This window comes from Cnephaeus nilssonii (genome assembly GCF_951640355.1).
Source record: "Cnephaeus nilssonii genome assembly, chromosome: 5".
In the NCBI taxonomy this organism is placed as follows: domain Eukaryota; kingdom Metazoa; phylum Chordata; class Mammalia; order Chiroptera; family Vespertilionidae; genus Cnephaeus; species Cnephaeus nilssonii.
The window spans coordinates 32,766,361-32,787,518 of NC_137076.1; the positions used below are offsets into that span (position 1 = coordinate 32,766,361).

At 54.6% G+C, this 21,158-nt stretch overlaps 2 protein-coding genes across 5 annotated transcripts in view; one reads left to right on the forward strand and one right to left on the reverse strand.

Moving 5' to 3' along the window:
- PTK2B (protein tyrosine kinase 2 beta) overlaps nucleotides 1–10,346 on the forward strand; it is a 116,384-nt gene extending 106,038 nt beyond the window's left edge. For 2 of the 3 annotated variants that reach the window (XM_079772120.1, XM_079772121.1), the window contains exons 24-31: nucleotides 149–274; nucleotides 4,494–4,640; nucleotides 4,859–4,894; nucleotides 5,282–5,306; nucleotides 6,538–6,584; nucleotides 7,250–7,387; nucleotides 7,648–7,728; nucleotides 9,318–10,346. In XM_079772120.1, coding sequence (XP_079628246.1) covers nucleotides 149–274; nucleotides 4,494–4,640; nucleotides 4,859–4,894; nucleotides 5,282–5,306; nucleotides 6,538–6,584; nucleotides 7,250–7,387; nucleotides 7,648–7,728; nucleotides 9,318–9,533 — 816 coding nt within the window. In that variant the 3' untranslated portion in view covers nucleotides 9,534–10,346. The remainder of the gene's footprint in view (nucleotides 1–148; nucleotides 275–4,493; nucleotides 4,641–4,858; nucleotides 4,895–5,281; nucleotides 5,307–6,537; nucleotides 6,585–7,249; nucleotides 7,388–7,647; nucleotides 7,729–9,317) is intronic. The other variant, XM_079772122.1, reaches the window with a different exon arrangement.
- A 1,995-nt stretch (nucleotides 10,347–12,341) lies between these two features.
- CHRNA2 (cholinergic receptor nicotinic alpha 2 subunit) lies at nucleotides 12,342–21,158 on the reverse strand (the record flags this gene model as incomplete). Of its 2 annotated transcripts, XM_079773087.1 has the most annotated exons (7): nucleotides 12,342–12,467; nucleotides 13,580–14,621; nucleotides 15,914–15,934; nucleotides 17,908–18,017; nucleotides 19,670–19,714; nucleotides 20,155–20,306; nucleotides 21,086–21,158. In XM_079773087.1, 7 exons carry the CDS (start codon nucleotides 21,156–21,158, stop codon nucleotides 12,342–12,344), a joined length of 1,569 nt encoding a protein of 522 aa, XP_079629213.1. The 2 variants fall into 2 exon arrangements, with proteins under 2 accessions (XP_079629213.1, XP_079629214.1); XM_079773088.1 differs by lacking the exon at nucleotides 15,914–15,934 and having other exon boundaries at nucleotides 13,580–14,594.

A 21,158-nucleotide genomic window follows, 5' to 3' on the forward strand; every position in this document is an offset into this window, starting at 1 on the left:
TGTCTCACTTTTTATTAGGTCCCGGAGAGCAGGCCCTGACTCTCCCCTGGTGCTCATGCATCGTTTCTTTGTGCTGAGTGTGTAGCCGCTAATTGTCTACCTTCTTGCCTTGTCCTTGTGCCTGTGCTTCTGTGCTTCTCCTGAATAGGTCCCCGAGGGTCTGTGTGCCAGCTCACCTACGCTCACCAGCCCTATGGAGTACCCATCTCCCGTAAACTCGCTGCACACCCCACCTCTCCACCGGCACAATGTCTTCAAGCGCCACAGCATGCGGGTAAGAGGGCTCTGCATGCTGGGTCCCAGCCCGGACGGAGGAGGCTGATGGAGGGGAGGTGCCTGGGACACCGGGAACCCCACAACCTCAGCTCAGGAGGTGCCCTCCATGCTTCCATGCACCAGTCAGGCCACCGAAGGAGGGGCTCAGTGACTCTCTCTCTCCTTTGCAAACACATCGGGGGCTGGGGGTCATGCCAGGCTCTGCCCCCGAGGACACCCGCTGGACCTGGACCTGCCCCGTCCATACTCTGGGGCTGTGGTAAATGATGCAGAAGCTCCCCCTCTCCTGAGCCCTGGGTGTAGTGAGGAGTCTTGTGGGTAGAGGACAACCAAGCCCGTTGGCGCCAAAGAATGAAAGATCCTGGAGGTTCTGTTCTGCTCTGCCCTTCCTGCCCGGTGCCCGTGGTTGTCAGCCTCTCTTCAGGCAAAGGAAAGGCTTCCTTGTGGCTTCCGTTCCTGCTGCTTTTGCAAACGTTGCTGGTGTTTGGGAAGGAGCTTGGGGGCTGGTGAGGGGCTACGACCCCCGCTCCAGTCACCTCTTTGCTGTAACTGCCAAGATGAGGCCCTGAGTACTTCATGGGTTAGCACCTGGTGGTCAAGGTATGCCCAAAAATAAATAAAGGCACCTTGGCTTGCCCACTTGTCACTCATCACCACCCATTTCTCCTTCAATACGAATAGCCCCTGTGGTTGCCATACACATTCAACATCGTTTACGAAACTGGGTCCTGCTCTGTGACCAAACAGACCGAAGCCATTATTATTTTAGCTCTAACTCTGTTTCTATATGCGTGACATTTCGCGTTCAGTGTACGTGACTCTATAAAATTTTTTTTTAGAAAAACGCCATGATTGTTCCAATCGATTTAGAAAATGTAGGAAAGTACGTACGTTGATATATTCGGTGCCATTATTTTTACTTTAAAATTTTTTATATGAGTAATATAACTTAGAACGCTAGGCATCAGGATCTATTGTGGAATACATTTCCCCGTTTATAATTTAAGCAATTTATATCTTAGCACACACTTAACGATAATAAAACTGCATTCTGAAGTGTGCTCTACAATTTAAGCAGTGTTCAGTTCCTCCACCCTCCTGCCCTGGACTCTTTATTCGTAATTAATTGAGTTTTAGTGAGTTCTGCTTTACAATGTGACCTTTTAGAAAGAAGCTATTCTGCATGCGTGCGGGGCGGCATTGCCTTTGTCTAACCCCTGCTTCCCCAGGAGGTCTTTGTTCACTTCCATAAAGACAGGCTGTGCAGCAGGAAAAAAAGGCCTTTTGTGTCAGGGGTGTAGAAGGACTCTCCATAAGGAAAGTCTGCCTAAAAGAACATAATGAACGTCTCTTAAAATAAACCAAAAGAGGTTAAAAATATGAACTCCATTTTATGGGTTACATCGGAAACATGGATAAAGCCCCATCCAGGTGGATTGCTGAAAAGGTATAATCGGCTCCCTGCAAAGCATTTGAAAGCATTTAACAAAAATCGGGGATGGTTTTCGCATAAAAAAACAATTTTTCTACGATTGCCTGACTTATCTAGGAATCTGTGGGATGCCACACCAGAATGGCAGCAATCTCTCAACTGAAGTTTAAAATAATAATAGCATTCAATAAACCACACCTTTTGCAGGAATGCTTTGCAGGGAGCTGCCCGAGGTGCTGAAGGGAGACCCAGGCGGTTCTGCCTTCCGTGAGCTGACAGTTGGCCTGAAGAAACAGGCCAGGTGCACACCTACCGGTAATGCCAGCCAGAAAGCTGTCAGTGGCACACCAGAGACACAGCAAAAGGCGCAGTGGGAGTTCAGAGAGGAGAACTCCTCTTTGAAGCTTCTCTGTGTTGCTGGGCCTGGAAGGCTGGGTAAGATTTGGACAGGAAGAAACGGGGATGAGGGCGCATGAAAGAGGCCGAGGTATCAGTAGGAGCCAAGATTGAGTGATGGGAAACCATAGGGGAAGTGCAGGAGCTGTTTGGATAGAATAGAGGAAGAATGCAGGTAAGGGTGGGGGTGGACAAATTCTGAAATATTCACAGCTTGTGGAAACAGTTTAAAACACCACAAGGACCTGATCCCTTTTAAACAATATTCTCAGATATTCTTTTAGTGCCTGAAAAGAATATCTGAGGTACGTTTCAGACAAGTAAGCCCTAAAGAGATTCAATTTTTAAAAAATCTCATTTTCTCCTTGAATTTGATTATGAAATTGGAAGACATAGGAACAAATCTTGGAATGTATGTTTAAAATGTTTTGTAAGACACTAACCAGGCCTGGGGCATGCTAGCCATTAGGTGGTAGGCGCTTTCTTTAGCACTTTCAGATTACATGGTGTTTACTTGACTCTGGTAACTCCTCCTACCAAGATTATCTCTAGGGACAAATTAGATCCTCAGCCCTCACATTTTTCTTATGCCTGGGGATTCCTAACTACATTCAAAATGTTTGATACTTGTCTCCTTGCTTGTCACTCTTTGACAGTATCCTGGGTAACCGTACATTGTGTTTGCAGGTGTTAACATTTAACTGGGAATATTTATAACCTTAAAATTCTCTCATTTGGAGCAGTGTCCTCCGAGAAATAAATCTTATTTATTTTTATTAATTCTATGGTTATAAAATGCTCCTATGTTCTGAAATTTGCTTTCTTAAAGTCTAAGTCAGTAGCTCTCAACGGAGGCTGATTTTGCCACGTTTGGTGGTGGCTGGAGGCATTTTTGTTACAAGGCGGCGGGCGGGGGCGGGGGAGGGGGGGTGTGTGCTATAGGGTGGAGTTGTGGCTCGGCATCCTACAATGTACTGGAAGTCCTCCCCTAGTAAAGATCTATCTGGCCCCAAATGTCAATAGTGCTGAAGTTGGGAAAAATGGTCTAGCTATTGTTTACTAGCATTATACCATTGCTGCCCTCCCAGCCTGCCACATAGTAGTTTCTTAATAAATAGTTGTTGGATTGAAAAATGAACAGAGAATATTTTACCAAGAAATCGAAGCTGTGGGAAGAAATATTGCTAGAAATTGAGAGCAGTAATTGGAGTTGAATGAGCACTACGAAAAACGTTCCAATATAACTAACTGTCTTATTATATTCAAGTGTGTTTTAGAGAGTTCAGTGAGGAAAGTATTTTTAGAGATTTGGCAGAGATTCTGGCTTGCTAAAGTAGAGAGAGAGTGATTTTTAGCATTTTATGCAAGTGACTTGTATGTAAACGGGCCACTTCAAAGGAAAGGAGCTGAGGGTCCTGCTGGCCAGGATGTCCTAGGGAGGTCCCGCCCCTGGCAAAGGCCCCCCTGGGCTTGATGCAATCCAGCAAATGCAGTAACACTCAGGAAGCCAGGTGCAAGGTGTGCAGCGGAAAACAAGTAGCACCAAAATACTTGGAAGGGGCTGAGCAGATAATTATATAAATGAACCCTGGGGAAGACTGAGAGTAAAGCAACTAAAAAGAAAACACACAACACCTTCTTTTTGGGAAAATAGGTAAAACTATGAATAGGTCCCAAGTCTCCCAGATGAGTTAAAACAAGGGTTGGATCAATAAAGCTAGGAGATATGTATTGCATATCTCTACACTTACGTTTCTTTAAATTTTGTTCTTCATCTCTTAGCTTATGCATTTCTTTAACCTTTGGTTAAACAATCCAAACTATTATCTTGATAAAAAGTGTGTTTTAACAAAAAGACTCGATCAATGGGTGCGTGGTCAGGAGCTCCTTCACTCAGGCCCCGCCCCGTGGTGGGACTAAAAGGCAGCCCACTGCGCCTGGGAGCTTCCAGACCTGCCTCAGGGGTGCTTGGGTGGAGAGAAGTGCCCAGGGCTTTCCAGGGGGCTGGCTCTCACTTCTAAATTTGTTAAGTGACAGCGACCATGAAAAATACCAGCTGAGAAGAATAACATGAGGGCAGTAATTTAAAAAAAAAATTGTCTTCACAGATCATGTAATCATTTGAATACAATGCATGTTAATGCGTGTTCCGGGTTTGGCATTCCGTTGCAACACAGACATGTGCCTGGGGCTGACTGTGACCCAATAATAACTCTCTGCATATATGGCTGTGAACTTAAAAGCAACGTTACAAAAAAAGAAAAAAAAGCAGTGGTGAGGCCAAGTCTTGTGGCTGTGCAAGGTTCATCAGAGGACTGTCCCTCCGCTGAGTCTGGGTACTAGGCTCATGGTGTCCTCTCCTCTCCCCCCCCTCACCCTGTCCTCCCAGGAGGAGGACTTCATCCGACCCAGCAGCCGAGAGGAGGCCCAGCAGCTGTGGGAGGCCGAGAGGGCCAAGATGCGGCAGGTCCTGGACAAGCAGCAGAAGCAGATGGTGGAAGACTACCAGTGGCTGCGGCGGGAGGAGAAATCCTTGGTGAGCAGCCTCCGGCCGCGGGTGGGGCGGGAGGCACTCTCAGCAGCGCTGCTGAAGACAGTGTGATAACAGTGCTGGCCTGGGAGAGATGTCCACACCACCGTGTCCTTTTGTGTCTCCTCTGCCTCCCCAGCTGACCCGAGTGAGTGCTCCCCCTGCATGCCCGGGGCTTCTAGCTCTGGAATTCTAAGTGCTTTGCTTTGTTTCCTCCTCTGCAGGACCCCATGGTTCACATGAACGACAAGTCCCCATTGGTAAGTCACCGGGAGAGGTCTCTGCCTTAGAGTGAAGGCCGGGGAGGTGCTCATGGCAGCAGCACCCCAGCTCCAGGCCCGGGGCCTGCTCATCGCTTCCTTTCTGCCTCTCACCTTGGGAGCGAGTCTCTTCTGCCCTCTGACCTCCATGGGACCCTTTCCTGAACTCTCACTTGATCTACATCCACAGTCCCCCCAGCCTCTTGGGAAGGAGGGACACACCCCCAGGTCACTCTTGGTCAGGAGCTCCCCAGAGCCTCCCCCCTCCCATGGCCATGATCTCTAAGCCTCTAAATTCACTGTTGAGGGGGGCAGGGAACAGGTCACAGCGGGAAGTGGGTGGTGCCCAGAGCCATGTTCGTGATGTTTCGCTTTCCTTCCTTCCAGACCCCAGAGAAGGAGGCCGGCTACAGTGAGTATTGGCGCCCTTCCTCTTGGTGGGAGTTCCCACTTGACACCTTGTGTTGAGCCGCTGTCCTTGCCCGTTGCCACTGCAGAGAGCAGCAGCGTGCACTTGCAGTTTTAAGAAATGTCTGCCTTGTTTTCACTCAGCGTGTCAGAGAGGCTGGGTCTCAAGAGTTGATATCCACCCTCCCATCCCATCTGTCACCCTATGTCCCCCCTGCCCAGTGGGTCTCTCTCTGACCCGGGGTCCTTAGTCTTCTTTCCAGTTTATCTCCTTCTCACATTTATTTGGAGGAGGTGATGGGTCTCTCTTCCTACCCCTCAGTCACTCTGTAGGAGGCTCCTCATGTAGGGAAATAAGGTAGTCCCACTGGCCTCTCTCCGATGATGCTCATCTTCCCTGGGCCTGAGGGATGAAAGGGAGAACAAGGGTGGCTGAGCCCTCGGGTCTCCCCAAAGGCCTCTGCTGGAGTGGGCGCGGGGGGAGGAGCCAGCAGCATGACAGGCTCATCTTCATCATCCTAGACGGGTGGGGCTGATGATGGTGAGATGACAGTGGCAGTTATGACGACGGCAACAGTCACAGAGAACTAAATATAATCCAAACACAGACCCAGGGAGCTTACAGATGTCAACTTGTTTCATCTCACGGCAACGCTGAGATACGACAAGTTATTATTACGCCCGTTTTACAAAGGTCGCAAAACCACGGCACAGGAAGGTGAAGTAACTTACCCAAAGTCACACACCTGCTGATTAGCACGGCTCAGAGGGGAGCCCAGGCAGTCTGGCTCCAAGAACCCTTCTGAGCAACCCCCTTATTTGCAGATGAAAATTAAGGCCCAGGGAGTGTACGTGAGCCGCCCCGGGTCACGCAGCCAGGCCTCGTGACTTCCACTCCAGGCTGGCTCTCCCAGCAGCTCCGCAGGGCGCTGTGTGTCTTTGCTTCTCACAATGGGGCATGTTGTGGAGGCCACAGTGTGTGCTGTTTCCAGGGCCGCTGCACAGGCTCGCAGGGGCTGGCACACCCTCGCAGTCACTCTGTCTCTGCGGCGACTTGGCTGGTTCTCTCTGTAAGTGGACAACTGTGCTTGTCCCTGACTACAGGAGGGCCATCCTCTGGAACCAGAGTTTCATTTCTCCAGATGCTCTGGTGGCAGAGGGGAGGGGAATGGCTTGGCTCTCAGCAGGCGCAAAGGGAAGGGCCGGGGTGCTGAGAACTCTCCCTCCTTTTGCAGCGGAGTTCACGGGCCCCCCACAGAAGCCGCCGAGGCTGGGTGCACAGGTACGTGTTGGCTCGGTCAAGGCTCCCCGAGACTTAAGACTGCCAGGATTTCAGAGGCCCCAGAAATAATCTAGCCCAGTGTCCTCTTGATATAGCTGAGGCCCAGAGAGGGGAAGTGCCTTGCCTCAGGCCACACAGCTAATCCACGAAAAAACCAGGGGAAGACCAGTCTCCCGTCTCCCGTGTCTCCTCCCCAACCTGAAGGACAGCTCCTGGGTCCTGCCCTGGGAGCAGGAGGTGGGGGCCCCTTTCTCCCTGGAGCATGCCCCCCTTGGCGTTCAGCACCCACATTGCTCCTGCAGCAGCCTGGGCTGGGCGCGGGCTTTCCTCACTCGGGAGCCGTGGTTCTCAGCCGTGGCTGTCCATTAGAATCACCGAGGGGCTTTTGAACCCCCCGCCCCGGCCTCCGTGCCAGGTGATGGCTCAGCGGCCTGGTGTGAAGCTGGCCACCAGGATTCTGTAAGGCTCCCGGCCGAGTCTAATGTGAGAACCACTGCCCGGAAGCAGAAGGGAGGGTGCACCCCCAGGACAGGGCACTGCTCTTTTGGGGAAGAGTCTTTTCAAACTGGGCCGGTGGCTGAGTCGGCACCTTGAGTGCCCGCCCAGGAAAGAATGGTAGCATCCCCCTGACTCGAGACACCCGCCCCCCCCCCCCCCCCCCCCAGTCCATCCAGCCCACAGCCAACCTGGATCGGACCGACGACATGGTGTACCGCAATGTCATGGAACTGGTGCAGGCTGTGCTGGACCTCAAGAATGAGCTCAGCCAGCTGCCCCCCGAGGCCTACGTGGGGGTGGTGAAGGTGAGCGCCAGGGGCAGAACTGGGACCGGGTGGTAGAGGCTGCTCATCCCAGCCCTGGGAGGAGGGGCGAGGGCGGAGCTCCCTGGTCGGCCCCGCAGGTGTCTTGACCCGGGAAGAACCCCCTTAGCTCAAGGCGGTCAAAGCCCATTTAGTCGTGGGGAGCCTCAGAAGGCAGCTGCCGATCAGGAGTGCTCTCCCAAGGGGAACATGGCTCCCTCAGCAAGCAGAAGGTGACCGGCGCCCTGCCCTTTCTCTCCCAGAAGGTGGGCCTGACCCTGCGGAAGCTGATCGGCAGTGTGGACAGTATCCTGCCTTCCTTGCCGGCGTCCTCACGGACGGAGGTGAGCATCCTTGTCTCGGACAGAGCCTCCGGCTCCCCTTCGCCTCCACCTGCCCCAGCTGTGGTTCACCCGGGAGGCTCACAGGCCCCCTGGGGAGCCTCATTGCTGCCTGCCGAGCCTGCAGCAGGGGCCCCGACAGCGCGTCTGAGCTTGTTCCACGAGGGCGCTGAGTGGGCCCCCGGGGCCCCGGCCGGCTTCCGAGGGCCGGTTTCCCAGTTTAGGTCTCAGGTAGCTGCAGTGACATCGTGAAGTGTGAGGGCACACAAAGGGGATGCACCTTCCCTTTCGCCCCTCCGGCGATCCTTGACCTGGTCTCCTCCCTGCTAGAGGGACGGCGAGTGTGTTATGGAAACAGCAGTTAAGGTTGCTTTTGTTGGCCATTGAGTCTAATTTTCTTTATTTAAGTGAGCAACAATCACTGAAAACTAACTTAGGAGGCTTGGTGCTCTGCACTAAGATGGTGCCTGTGTAGGCAGAATAACGGCTCCTCAAGTCGCTCCCTGTTCTAGTCCCCAGAGCCCGGGACTCTGTTACCTTCCTTGGCAAAGGGGACTTTGCAGATGTGAGAAGTTAAGGATGTTGAGATGGGGAGATTGCACTGATTACAATGTAGTCACAGGGCCGGTTTAGGAGGGAGGCGGACGCAGAGTTCCTGTGAGAGTCCGAGAAGGAGGGGTGATGACAGAGCAGAGGTGGAAGTGATTTCACATTTGGCTGGAAGGATGCACAGGCCAAGCTGGACAGGCAGGGACAGAGTCTCCCCGGAGCCTGCAGGAGCGGGGCCCAGCCGTCACCTCGGCTTTACCCCCGTAGGACCTGGTCCAGACTTCCGACCTCCAGCACTGTGGGAGGATACTCTGTGAGGCTTTAAGCCCCTAGGTTGGCGGTACTCCATCACCGCAGCGATAGGAAGCTCAGTCCGTGCTCTGACGTTTGTCTGTCTGGAAACCAGATGTAGACCCTGAGGAAGCCCACGGCCCCTGCACAGGTGACCACCGGAGCCCCCAGTCTGTGCTGCTCAAGTCAGCACAGTGTGGGGGAGGGGGAGTTCCCCGCCTCCCTCTGGGTGGCAGCAGCAGCCCACAGAGGAGCCGGGGCCGGGCTGTGCTGTCTGACATGAGAGTGCCCTGCCCTGGGCACGAGGACCCAATCACTCATTTCACCCGAGAAGCACCCTTGAGTGCTGAGCTTGTGTTCAGAACTGTGCTAAGCACCGGGCACAGGTCAGTAAACAAAACCCCACAACTCCATCCACCGTCCCAGAGCTCTTGATTTGATGATAGGCAGCTCACAAATGGATAAATGCACTTGACCTCAACCATCCGCTCGAACACTGGGCCAGCACAAGACACGGTGATAAGAGGAGGGCCGGTGGGGTTGGATCAGACGGGGCTGGCATGGGGTGGGCTGGGGTCTAGGGTGTCTACAATGTCAGTCCTTGGTGACTGGGCTCCGGCCCGTACAGGGCCTTGCTCGGCCCGGCCTGGGTCTGACCTGTCCCCAGAGAACTTCTGACTGCTTCCGCCAACACCAAGGTGCACTCCTGCATGCCTTAGGCTCCCAACCTCTCCTGTGCGCTCCTCCCACAGATTGAAGGGACCCAGAAACTGCTCAACAAGGACCTGGCAGAGCTCATCAATAAGATGCGACTGGCCCAGCAGAACGCCGTGACCTCCCTGAGCGAGGAGTGCAAGCGGCAGATGCTCACGGCCTCCCACACCCTGGCCGTGGACGCCAAGAACCTGCTCGATGCCGTGGACCAGGCCAAGGTTCTGGCCAACCTGGCTCACCCGCCTGCAGAGTGATGGATGGTGGGCCACCCGCCTGCGTCTTCGCCCCGCGCCTGTCGTGTACCTCCCTTGCCCCCCGGCCCTGCCCCGCCTTCGGCCATGTGGATCTTCTCAGGGGGAAGGCCGAGAGGAGTCCTTCCCTTGCCACTTTGCACGACCCCCCTCTCCCCACCCGACACCCAGACTGTGCTGCTCAGGCTGCAGCTGGACAGAGGGGACTCAGGGCTGTAGAAGCCAGGGGGTGGCTACCAGGGCTCAGAGGGGGCACAGCTGCCACTGGCCACGCCCTTCTCCTACCTGCCGGGCCTGCTGGGGGTCCCACTGATGCCCCTAGTGGCCACGATGGCTTTATGCATGGACATAGCAGGCCATTTGGGAAACAAGCTATTCCTCTTCCTCTTCTGCCCACGGAAGTGCCCCGATGCAGAGGGGCCCGAGAGGGGCTGGTTGGTGAGGTGAGGGATGGACCTGGCTTTCTTGTACAGTGTATATTGGAATTTATTTAATGTGAGTCTGGTCTGGACTGGCAGCCATGCACCCCTGGAGCGGGGACCTGGGACACAGTCCAGCAACAAGCTAGTGGGAGGCTGGGCACAGGACGCTGTGTGGCCAACACGCCAAGTGTCGAGGAGAAGGAGAGTGGAGGCCAAACAGGACTTGGACCGCAATCCACTTTCTTCCTCACGCCCACTTTTCTCTTCCTTCCTTATTTTGCCTCCTCCTTCTTCCTTCCTCTTTTCTCATTCCTCCCTTCCTTTCCCCTTCCTCACCGGCTTCCCCCCTCCTCCTCTCTCGTGTTTGTGCAGGACACCCTTTACGTTCTTTCTGTTTGACTTGTGGATGAATTAAATTGTACTATTTGCTTTGTGGTTTGATGGCTTTGCTTGTTTGACCTGCTGTCAGTGGGGAAACACTGACCTCAAACCACAGCCCTCCCTTGAAGAAATGGATTGTGCTCAGCTGGGCAGAGATCAAGGGCTGGTGCCTGGGCTCAACCGAGGGGCGCCTGGTGACCCCCAGGCAGTGGGGTCAGACATGAGCCCCAGCCCCTGTGCCCCTGCACCTGACCAAAGGGACATTCTCCAGTGGGGGCCCAGGGCAGCCCCCACGCAGGCACGTGAGGATTGCCAGTGGAATGGCACGCTCGCAGCGGGCATGCCCACAACCAGGGCTCTGGGGGAGGTTCTGGGGATGCTGACAAGGGGTCCCACAGCGCAATGAACAGCGGCTTTCGTTTTGTTTGATTGCTTTATTCACATGCAAGATGGATGGGAGACGGACTAATGTGGGGGAACATCTCGGCAGCAGGAGATCCAGGCTGGGGGAGCCAGGAGGGAGGGGAGGCGGGGGCTGTGTGCACTGAGGCAGGGAGGGGTCAGAAATCAGAATGGGCTGCTGGGGGGGCGGGGGGCGGTCTTGGGAGAGAACTGAGGAGCAGAGGCTGGGGCTGAGGCATCTTGGGTTTGCACTTGGTCTGTCAGGGAGAGGCGAGTGGGGACTTTGGAAGGAGAGGACCCCAAAGGCCGAAGGGAAATTGGAGGCTCGCTCTGCTTGGCTTTCTGCCTGGGGTCCCCACACCGACCCAAGAACCCAGTGCCCACGTCTTTTGGCTGCTGGGGAAGTGGGTCTAGATGGGGCAGGGGTGGGGCCTGATCACCGCAGCCAGGGCCATGGACTGCTGGATTCCGAGGTTCGAGAACAGACTGCTCAGGGCCGTTCAGAGCCGGTCAGACACGCCGTGGGGCTTTGGGAAGGACAGGGAGGGCCTGCTGGGCAGGGAAGGGGTCCTGGGTCCCGCGTGTCTGCATTTACACAGCAGTCTCGGGTTCGAAGTAATCCCCTCACTGCCCTCAGCCCCTCCTGAGTGCCCACCAGCCACCGCTTGCCCCGTGGAGGGAGGGAGGGAGCAGGCTGTGGGCTTGATGTGGCTCAAAAGTGGCTCGGGATGGCCTGTGGTTTGTCCACTCGAGTTGAAAGGCAGATGGTGCCCCTGTAGACAAGGACCCTCAACCTCTTGGGGCAGCTGGTGCTGAGTCGGTTTTCGGGGGATGGGGTGGAGGGCAAGGCTAAAGGGGAGGGCATGTCTCAGGACTCACCGGGGCTGGGTGGGCTGGCCCAGTTCCGGCATCCAACCATGCACCCTCCTCCCTCTGCAGAGGGTCGCCCTGCATTTCCACTCCACTGCCCTGCCTCCCCTCCCCTTCTGGAAAGCCTTCGCCACTCTACTGTCAGATCTGCGGTCTCAGACTCTGAACCCCGTTGTCTGCCTGGTTCAGACACCCCAACCCACCTTCCCAACCGCCAGCCACTGCTCCCCACACTGGACCAAGCTCGGCCGGGCCGTCCCCACACTTGAGGCTCATTCCAGAACCCACAATGTGCCCCCTGCGGCGCCTTCTCCCCTCTTCCCAATGACGCCTCCTTTGAGGTGTGTGTTCTGTTCCTCTTCACCTGCCCCCACCCCCACCCCCCACCCCCCCGCCGCCATCTGCTCCCCCTGCTCGGCCCTCCTGTCACTCAGTGTCCGTAGAGCTCCTTCAGGGGACGCTCACGAGCTTCACGCTGTCAGCGCCGCAGCATCACCTTCTGCAGAGCAGCTGCCTCCTTTCCTGCTCCTCGGCATCCAAACACGGCTCCGGCCCAGGAGCTTCTCAGCACAGAGGGCACTTCCGCCAAGTGAGTGGGGCCAGGAAGTCTTCGATGGCTGGGACGCCACGGAGAGGCTCCTGCAGTCACGTGGTGGGGACCCCAAAGGTGGACTCTAGAGGCAGCAGCAAAAAAGGTCAGCTGTGCCACCTTCGGGCGGAAGCCAGGGATGTGAAATCAGATCATTCCAGCCAGGAGCGGGGGGAGAAAGAGTCCCACGGTCCCCAGGATGCAGACGATGATGAACAGCCAGAGGAAGATCCTGTCAATGACCATGGCCACGTACTTCCAGTCTTCTTTGACCTGCAGGGGGAGGGCACTCAGAGACAGGCCCCAGCCTGGGAAAGGGGCGGGTTCCACGCAGGCCCAGCCCCTGTGAAAATGGCTCCGGGGCAAGGGGTCCCTCACTGAGACCTCGAGAAGCTAAAATGGGGGCGAGTGTGGAGTAGCGTTGTCTCAAGACTCAAACAATATTCTCCTAAGTGATTCCCGCCCTGTCCTGCCCTTGACATAGGCCGGAGCTTGCCCGAGGCTCTCAAGTTCCAGGTGAGAGAGGCTGGAGGGGACAAGCAGGTTCTGGGACCACCCCGGGTCTACAGTGGTTTAAACACACCACCCAGTACTTACCAATGGGGGAGACTTCACTGCCCACATTGCTCCCGCGGCCCCCACTCACCCACCTACCCTAGAAGGTGGAGAGGGGGAGGGGAGGGGAGGTACCCAGGGAAGGTTGGGGGAGGTGGGGGGGGGGTGGGGAGCTTTGTGGATTTGGGGCTCACAGTGCAGTTGAGTGGGTCTGAACTCCTAGCTGCTCCCAGATTAGATCATGATGAATGTTTCTTATCGACTCCACAAGGCCACCCAGTAATAGCCTCCCTGCCTTTCACCCTTCCCTGGGTTGTTAAGAAGAATTCTGTGATCCTGGGGAGTGGCCGGCTCACCTAATGATGCCGGACATGGCGGAGGCCAGGGAGGGGAGCCCACCTGGTGAACAGTGAAGCTCACAAAATGCCCAGGGCCCGCAAACGAGGAGGAGGGGACATCAGGACAAAGGAGGAAGGCAGCAGCCTGATGTATGGTGTCTCCGGATGATACTCTCCCCCCCCCCACCCTGCCCCCAGGGTAATGGTGAGAAATGGCAGAGTGGCGTGAGAAGCTCTGCACCTGTGACCCCTCCCTCCATCTTGCTGTCTCCCAAGCAGGCTTAGCTGGTCTGCCACCTGCCAATTCATGTCTTAAGAGCTGCCAAGTAGACATTCTCCCTCACTATTTATTTCAGGCTCCCAAGGCCATGACTGAGGGCGATGGGTCCTCTCACGAAGGAGACTGGTTTGGCCCACCCAACACCCTGGGGTAAGGGGATGCCCTTCTAGGCTGATAGGGTCACCCAGGGGAGGGGCCCAGCCCCAACTCACTGAAGAGTCAGCGTCCTCAGCCCGCAGGTGATCAGCAATATAGTGCACACCTTCCAGTGCCTTCTGCATGCGAAGTGACAGCAGGAGCCCACCCTTCTGCAATGGGGCCTTCGCCTTGGGACCGGAGACCCTTTGGTGCAGACCACCATGGCTGTAGAGGACATCCATGGAGGAGGATGACACCCATCTGTCCTCCTCCTCCTCCTCCTCCTCCTCCTCCTCCTCCATCTCCTGCGCATCCACGTTGGTCTCCAGCCAGTAATAGGAGGGGTCGAGCTTCAGATCTGGGGAGCCATGGAGCTCCAAGGGTGGCAGAGGCCGTTTCATCAGTAGCCATCGGGACACACGGCTCAGAAAGGCCCCCCGCACCCAGTGGGGCATATTGTGGGTGCGGGGGGAGCGGTGGTGGACATTGAGGACGAAGACCGTGATGACGATGGACAGGGTGACGAAGATCATGGTGAAGAGCAGGTATTCGCCGATGAGCGGGATGACCAGGGAGGTGGAGGGGATGATCTCGGTGATGAGCAGGAGGAAGACCGTGAGCGAGAGCAGCACGGAAATGCACAGGGTGATCTTCTCCCCACAGTCGGAGGGCAGGTAGAAGACGAGTACGGTCAAGAAGGAGATGAGCAGGCAGGGGATGATGAGGTTGATGGTGTAGAAGAGGGGCAGGCGCCGGATGACAAAGTAGTAGGTGACGTCGGGGTAGATCTCGGCGCAGCAGTCGTACTTCTTGGTGTTGTAGGTGCCCGTGGCGTTGACGATGGCCCACTCGCCACTCTCCCAGTAGTCCTTCAGGTCCACCGTCTGCTCCATCGGCTGCAGGTCGATCTTGGCCTTGTCATACGACCAGGAGCCGAACTTCATCTTGCAGTTCTGCTGGTCGAAGGGGAAGAAGGTGACGTCGATGCTGCAGGAGCTCTTGTAGATGGCCGGGGGCACCCAGTGCACGGTGCCCGTGGAGAAGAGGTGGGCCTTGGTCATGTGGTTCACCACAAACGCCCCATCTGCACTGAGGAGAAGAGAGGAGTTGGAGGGCCTGGCACACCCCACCTGCCCAAACCAGGCTGCAGCAGGGGGACCCCGACCACAAAGCCAGACTTGGCCAAGTTACTGGGTTTTAAGCCAGTGTGTGAGACTCCCCAAGCACACTGCCATTAATAGCGACTGGGGTTCTTTTCAAGCACCATTTTGTTTTTTACATTACAAAGTAGAAATATTGAAGAATATAAAAATATTCCAAGAATGTCAAAAACAGCCACTATTAACATTCTGATGTTATATCCTATATAATAAAGAGCTAATATGCTAATTAGACCGAACAGCAGAATGACCGTCCAGATGAAGCGGAGCTGCGAGAGCCGGCCGAGGCTGCGAGGGGCTGCGAGGGCCCACTCTTGCACGAATTTTGTGCATCGGGCCTCTAATATACACATGTATGTGTATATATATATTATATATTATATATATATATAATATATAATATTATATATTTTTTATTGCCCTATAGATCATATATATATTATATGTTTATGGGGTAGTGTAGCTTGGTTTTTCTGTTTGTGTTCACTCACTAGTTTAAAGTGATGATTGATGAGTGCATTCTCCCCCCAGCAAATGGTAAGGCCCTCCACTGGTGTCTTGTCCAAATGGGATCCTTAGTACCTTGCTGAGAAGAGACCCAACATCTTTGCTAGTAAATGAAGGTAATTCCTTGATGCCATCCATTTACCGCACATTTCTGAGCCAGCCTCATCCACTGGGCCTACATGGAAGCTGTGGGGGACACAGTGGAGACTCAGCCTGCCCTGAAGGAAACAGGAGGAAATGGGACACAGCCCCAAACACCCACCACCCAAGGGAAGCAGTCTGACAGCAGCGCTGAGGGCTGTCTGAGCGCTCCTCAAGAACTGTGTGGGAAACTCGCTTCTGGCTGGAGCGAGCACTTCTGGCTGGAGCGAGCAGGGTCACCATGAAAGTTGCCACTTGAGTGAGGCCTTGACTGATGATAGGACTTGGTGGGGAGATGAGGTGGAGAAGGTCCCAGCAGAGCATCCTCCAGAACAAGGAGGCGAAGCACAAAATTCACAGGGTGCGCCTGGATTAAAGGGGCAGGGCCTGCTGCGTCATGGAGCTAGGCATCTAAGGGCCCACAGGGGCTCTGGGCACACTGGAACTGGGTGCCTGAACCCCTGATTCCCTCTAGGAGGTGGCGCAGTGTTCTACTCCCTAGTCCTATATAATAAAAGCGTAGTATGCAAATTGTCCCCTGGACCAGGAGTTGAATGGGGGGGGGGGGGGGGCGGGCGGCCGGGGGAAGGGAGGGAGTACCCTGCCGGCAGCCAGCAGCTGCTAGGGACCCTACCAATGCATGAATTTCGTGCACTGGACCTTTAATCTTTAATAATTCTCAAGGTCAATCCTAAAGGCAGGAGAATCAGAACATGCAGGAAGTAAGAGACTTCTTTCCCATGGAGTCATTCCAAGCTAGAGATTAGAAAACCGGAACCTTTTAAAGAAAACGCTGGCCCAGCCAGTGGCATGGCTCAGTGGCTGAATGTTGCCTATCAACCAGGAGGTCACAGTTCGATTCCCTGTCAGGGCACATACTGGGGTTGCAGGCTTGAGCCAATAGTGTGGGGCATGCAGGAGACAGCTGATCAATTATTCTCTCTCATCACTGATATTTCTATCTCTCTCTCCCTTCCTCTCCGAAATGAATAAAAAATATATTTTTAAAGAAAGCGCTGGAAACTTCGAAAGAGTATCACAGATCAGGCAAAAGTTTAAAAAAAAATTTTAAAGGCATTGTGTCATCACACATAATCACCACTAGATGGCCACATGCCCCCTGTTTTGAGGAAGGAAAGTGCGATTTCTTTGATCTTCCTGTAACCCTGGAATGGGGTGTTTGGGTGGAGGAGATCCTTCTTCAAATATAAGAATTTGGTTTGCACTTTTGTCCTATTGTAAGATTCACCTGTTATATTCCAGTAACACTGGCCAAAGCCTGATTGGCAATCCTCAAACCCCCGGGCACCTGTGATGCTGAGGACTTTGCGTCTGACCTGTGCCAGAAGCACAGGGAGCTGAAAGTCGATGGGTCTTGGGTACCGGCTTCAGGGCACAGAGATATGGGGTGAGGTGTCCGTGATTCTGGGGGCAGCAGCAGGCCCTGGGCACCTGCGGTGTGGACTCCCAGCAGCCCACGCTGACTGTTCACAGAAATGGCTCCACTGAGAGGGAACCCTCGTGGTTGCCCTCTGACCCAGCCGGAGGCACCAAAACGCCAAAAGTGTATCTTTTCCCTTTGTCTTATTGTTTTAAAAAACGGCGTTTCCAAATTTGGCTCCAATGAATCAGGAAATGCCGGGCTGAATTGGTTTCCTGGCTGCACAACTTCTAACATTGAGATGCTACTTCGTGTACTGACACTTCCCGAAGGACTGGGAGGGTCAACGGCGTGCGGTGTTATCCATAATTATCTGACCACAGGACCATTTTTTTTCATGTCTGTTCCTATCTCCAGGATTTCCTGAGAGCCCCACTTTAGACAGCATCCCATTTCAGATGAACACAATGCCAAATACCTTTTAATTTCAAACCCTAGCCTTCCAAATGAAGAACTACCTGCGACCAAACGCCATTTGTCCTTCCTCTCCTCTGTGGCCGGGCTCTCTAGAGACCATCCTCCCTTGTATTGGCTTCTAGTCATTATGCTCAAAGTCTGGCCCTTTTTGGTCTTGAATACAAGGCAACTCTAAGTGATATGATTTTCGAAAATACCCATGCCAAGTGAGCTTGCTGCCTTCGAGGGCGGTACCCCAGCCGCTGCTTACCTGTTCTAGCAACACCGCCATCCTGCAAAAGTCCAGCCTTAGGCATTGTTTTCACAGCCCGCACCAACCACGCTTTTCAAATAACAGCGTTGGAAAATCTGTATCCCACTCGCACAGCACCAAGCACTGATACATAATAGGTGCTCATACATTCGGGTCAATGGGACATTGATAGTGTGGGGCATGCGGGAGACAGCTGATCAATTATTCTCTCTCATCATTGATATTTCTATCTCTCTCTCCCTTCCTCTCTGAAATAAATAAAAAATATATTTTTAAAGAAAACGCTGGAAACTTTGAAAGAGGTAACTGGGTAAGAGAACAATACGAAAGAAATAAAGGCATCAAGAGAAAAGGTCGGAGTAGGAGGTAGCAAAACAGGACTTCTGAGAAGGACATACAGGTGAGACACAAGGGGGCGCGCTTCCCAAGTCCAACCCAGAAACTCCTCCCAGGGGACCTCCCAAGACCCCAGCGGCTTCCTACTTGTTGTAGAGGACAATGTCCGGGATCCAGATCATCTCCGAAGGGACTCGGAGGGATGTGATGTTGCCGAACTCGGCCGGGTTCCAGCGCAGCTTGTGGTCGCTCCACTCCTGTGCGTGGGGAGGGGAGTCAGGGCGCCTGGTGCCGGCGGGGAGGAGGTCTCCGGGCAAACACGGGGCAGCCCCGGACGCCCCAGCAGCCGCATTCAGGAGCACCAGAGCTCGTCACCCAGCCCCACGGAGCAGGAAGGGCTCGGGGCTGGGCATCAGGAGTCTGGTCGAACATGGCCAATCTCTCGCTTTGCCCCAGCTCTCATGTTCAGAGTCCCGGGGCACACTTGGTCCCTAAGTCACCCTAGGCCCGCTTCTAGGCGTCTTCATTCTGCTACTCCCTAGCGGGACGACTTAGCGGAGCGGGTGGGGAGGACCTCACTCATTTGCAGTAACATTTTTTTTAATACATTACAACTTACAGTTTTTTGCACCCGGACAGGGAATGCCAAAAGGTGGAAGTATTTCTCCATTTCACAGATAAGGAAACTGAGGAGCAGAGCGGTAAAAACCTGCCAGAATATACAGCTAAAAAGGGGGAGTCAACTGGTGACTTTCAAACTGTGCGCCAGAGCGCCCCTAGGTGTCCCAGCAGGGCTTACCCCAGCCGGTCCAAGTGAATCTGTTTTCTCCCCCAAACCAGGTTAGTATTATTCACTCTCTGAAGTTTCCTCTATGGCACTGTCACAAATGGTAATTACATGCGGATGTGCGTGTTTATTGATTTAATGCCCCTGTATGGTCCATGAAGCCTAGGACAACATCTGCATTGCTAACACCTGGCCCCTGGTAGATGCTCAATAAATGAATATCCAGCAATGAGAAAACTCCCAGGTTGTAGGGTCCTATTTCTGGGAGGGTTTCCCGTGTCCCTTCTGGACCTAAAAGGAACAACCACTCCCAACAGAGAATGACTGGCATTGACACACAAGCTTGTCCTTTGCCTCATGGGAGCTTATAATCCTAATATATAAAAAGCCAGGGGCCGCCACGATTGAAACAACCAGACAGATGACCAAACAGTAGGCTGCGTGGGGTGGCCAGGCCGGCAGGGGGGTTAGTTAAGGATGACCAAATGACTGAACAGCAGGCTGCGTGGGGCGACCAGGCCACCAGGGCTGGCAGTTGGGGGCAACCAGGCCAGCAGGGAGGGAAGTTGGGGGTGACCAGGCCAGCAGAGGGGGAAGTTAGGGGTGATCAGGCTGGCAGTGGGGAGCAGTTAGGGGTGGTCAGGCAGGCAGGCAGGGGAGCAGTTAGGAGCCAGCAGTCCCGGATTGTGAGAGGGATGTCCAACTGCTGGTTTAGGATTGGGCCTAAAACAGCAGTTGGATATCCCCTGAGGGGTCCCGGATTGGAGAGGGTGCAGGCTGGGCTGAGGGGACCCCCCCCCCCTCCAATGCATGAATTTCATGCACCAGGCCTCTAGTAATTAAAATAATAATCACTACTATCTATAAAGTCAACTTTGTTGGCAGCACTGGGGCTTGAACCCTGCCTCCTGGTCCGTGGGCTGTTTTGCTTTTGTGCATTTGCACTAAAATGGCACCATGTTGAAAAAGACCCATGCATGATGCCGTTTCCCCTCTAGGAATAGTCGTGTAACATTTACACAAATGCGTGAACCTGGGGAGGGATCCAGGGAGGAGAGGAAGCTGGCCCGTCAGAGGAAAAGCACTGCCCCTGCTCCTGCCTTCACCGGGAGGGGCCCTCACCTGCTTTAGCCAGACGTTGGTGGTCATCATTTGGTTCTTCTCATCCTGGCCGGGAGGCAGCGGGAAAGGGGAGAAGAGAAGTTAGAGCGGCAGAACCAGCCTCAGAAGACAGGGGGACCTGGGGCGGGCTGACTCAAGCCCCTCCCTTTCCAGAAGGCCGTCTTCCATGATACAGCAAGCCCAGCCCGGCCAACACCCCTCCCGACACTGTAGCCCTTACTCAGATTCTTCAGGATCACACAGGCCACTTGGGTCCCCTGGGCTTGTGTCCAGTGGACGAGCAAAGCATCTAGAAAACCCACTGCTAACTCAGTGTCCTCCCAGGAGGGGCCCCAGGGCTGGGAGGAAGGGAGGCTCTGATTGAGGTGGGCTGGGGGTGCATAGGGACAGGTGTTGGAGCTGAGGAGGGAGGGAGGACCCCAGGAAGGGGGCCTGTGATCTGGGGGCTGGTCCCTAGGGCTCAAAGGGCGGTGGGACAGGCATACCACATCGATGAGCTGGGCTATGGACAGCCCGAAACGCACGATGACCACGTCCGAGGTGTGGGGCACTGGCCGTGCCCAGCGGTTGTAAGCCCTAAAGAGGTGTTTGAAGAGGCGATCCTCGGCTTGGGTGTGGGGGGCTCGCGGCGCCGACACTGTGGGACAGGAAGGAAGAGTGGGGTCTCCAGGAGCCCATGGTGGTGGGTACCCAACTCCCTCTCCCATCAAATCAGAACCACTCAACCTCACTCAGCCTCAGTTTCCTCATCTGTAAAGTGGGGACGCTCTCCAGAACCTATCTCACAACACTATTGAGGATTAAATAGGATAATGTATATGCGAACTTAACAACCAGCACATGGTTGGAACTCAAGAAATGTCCGTTGCTCTTTGACTATTCTCTACAAAGGCATGGAAATAGTGTTGAGGAGGGGTGTCAAGGCAGAGAGTGAGGAAGAAGTCAGACCTAGAGACGAGATGCAGCTCAGAACTGAGGAGCTAGGGGAAAGTGTCCCTAAATTGTCTGATGGGACTCCCCGTGTCTGTTCTGCGAACAGCTTCACCTCGTAGGGTTCTGCTGCCTGAGCGGGTGGAGGCTAAAATCCAGAGAAGCACATCCATAGCAGCAGTCGCCATGCATTGAGCGTGACTGTATTCCAGGTGCCAGTCACAACCTCTCATCGCATGGGACCCTTACAATCCACCCGGGAGGTTCACAGCACGACTGGCACTTGCAGATGAGGGACACCGGAGCCGGGGAGGTTCCGGGTGCCGCCGCTGCCAGTGTCTGACCTGTGCGCGCCCTGCCCCTCACTGTGGACCGAGCTGCTCAACGTCCCCTGCAGATTTGCCACGAGCCCACCCGCAGGACTTTCCTCCACAGCATGTGAGCTCGCAGGTGTGACACGATGTCCTCGTGATGACGCTCACTCACCTGCTGGGGTCAGAAGGAGCCACCACAGGCCAAGCTTGGCCATGGGTGGGAGTGCAGGATGGGAGGGGCCCAT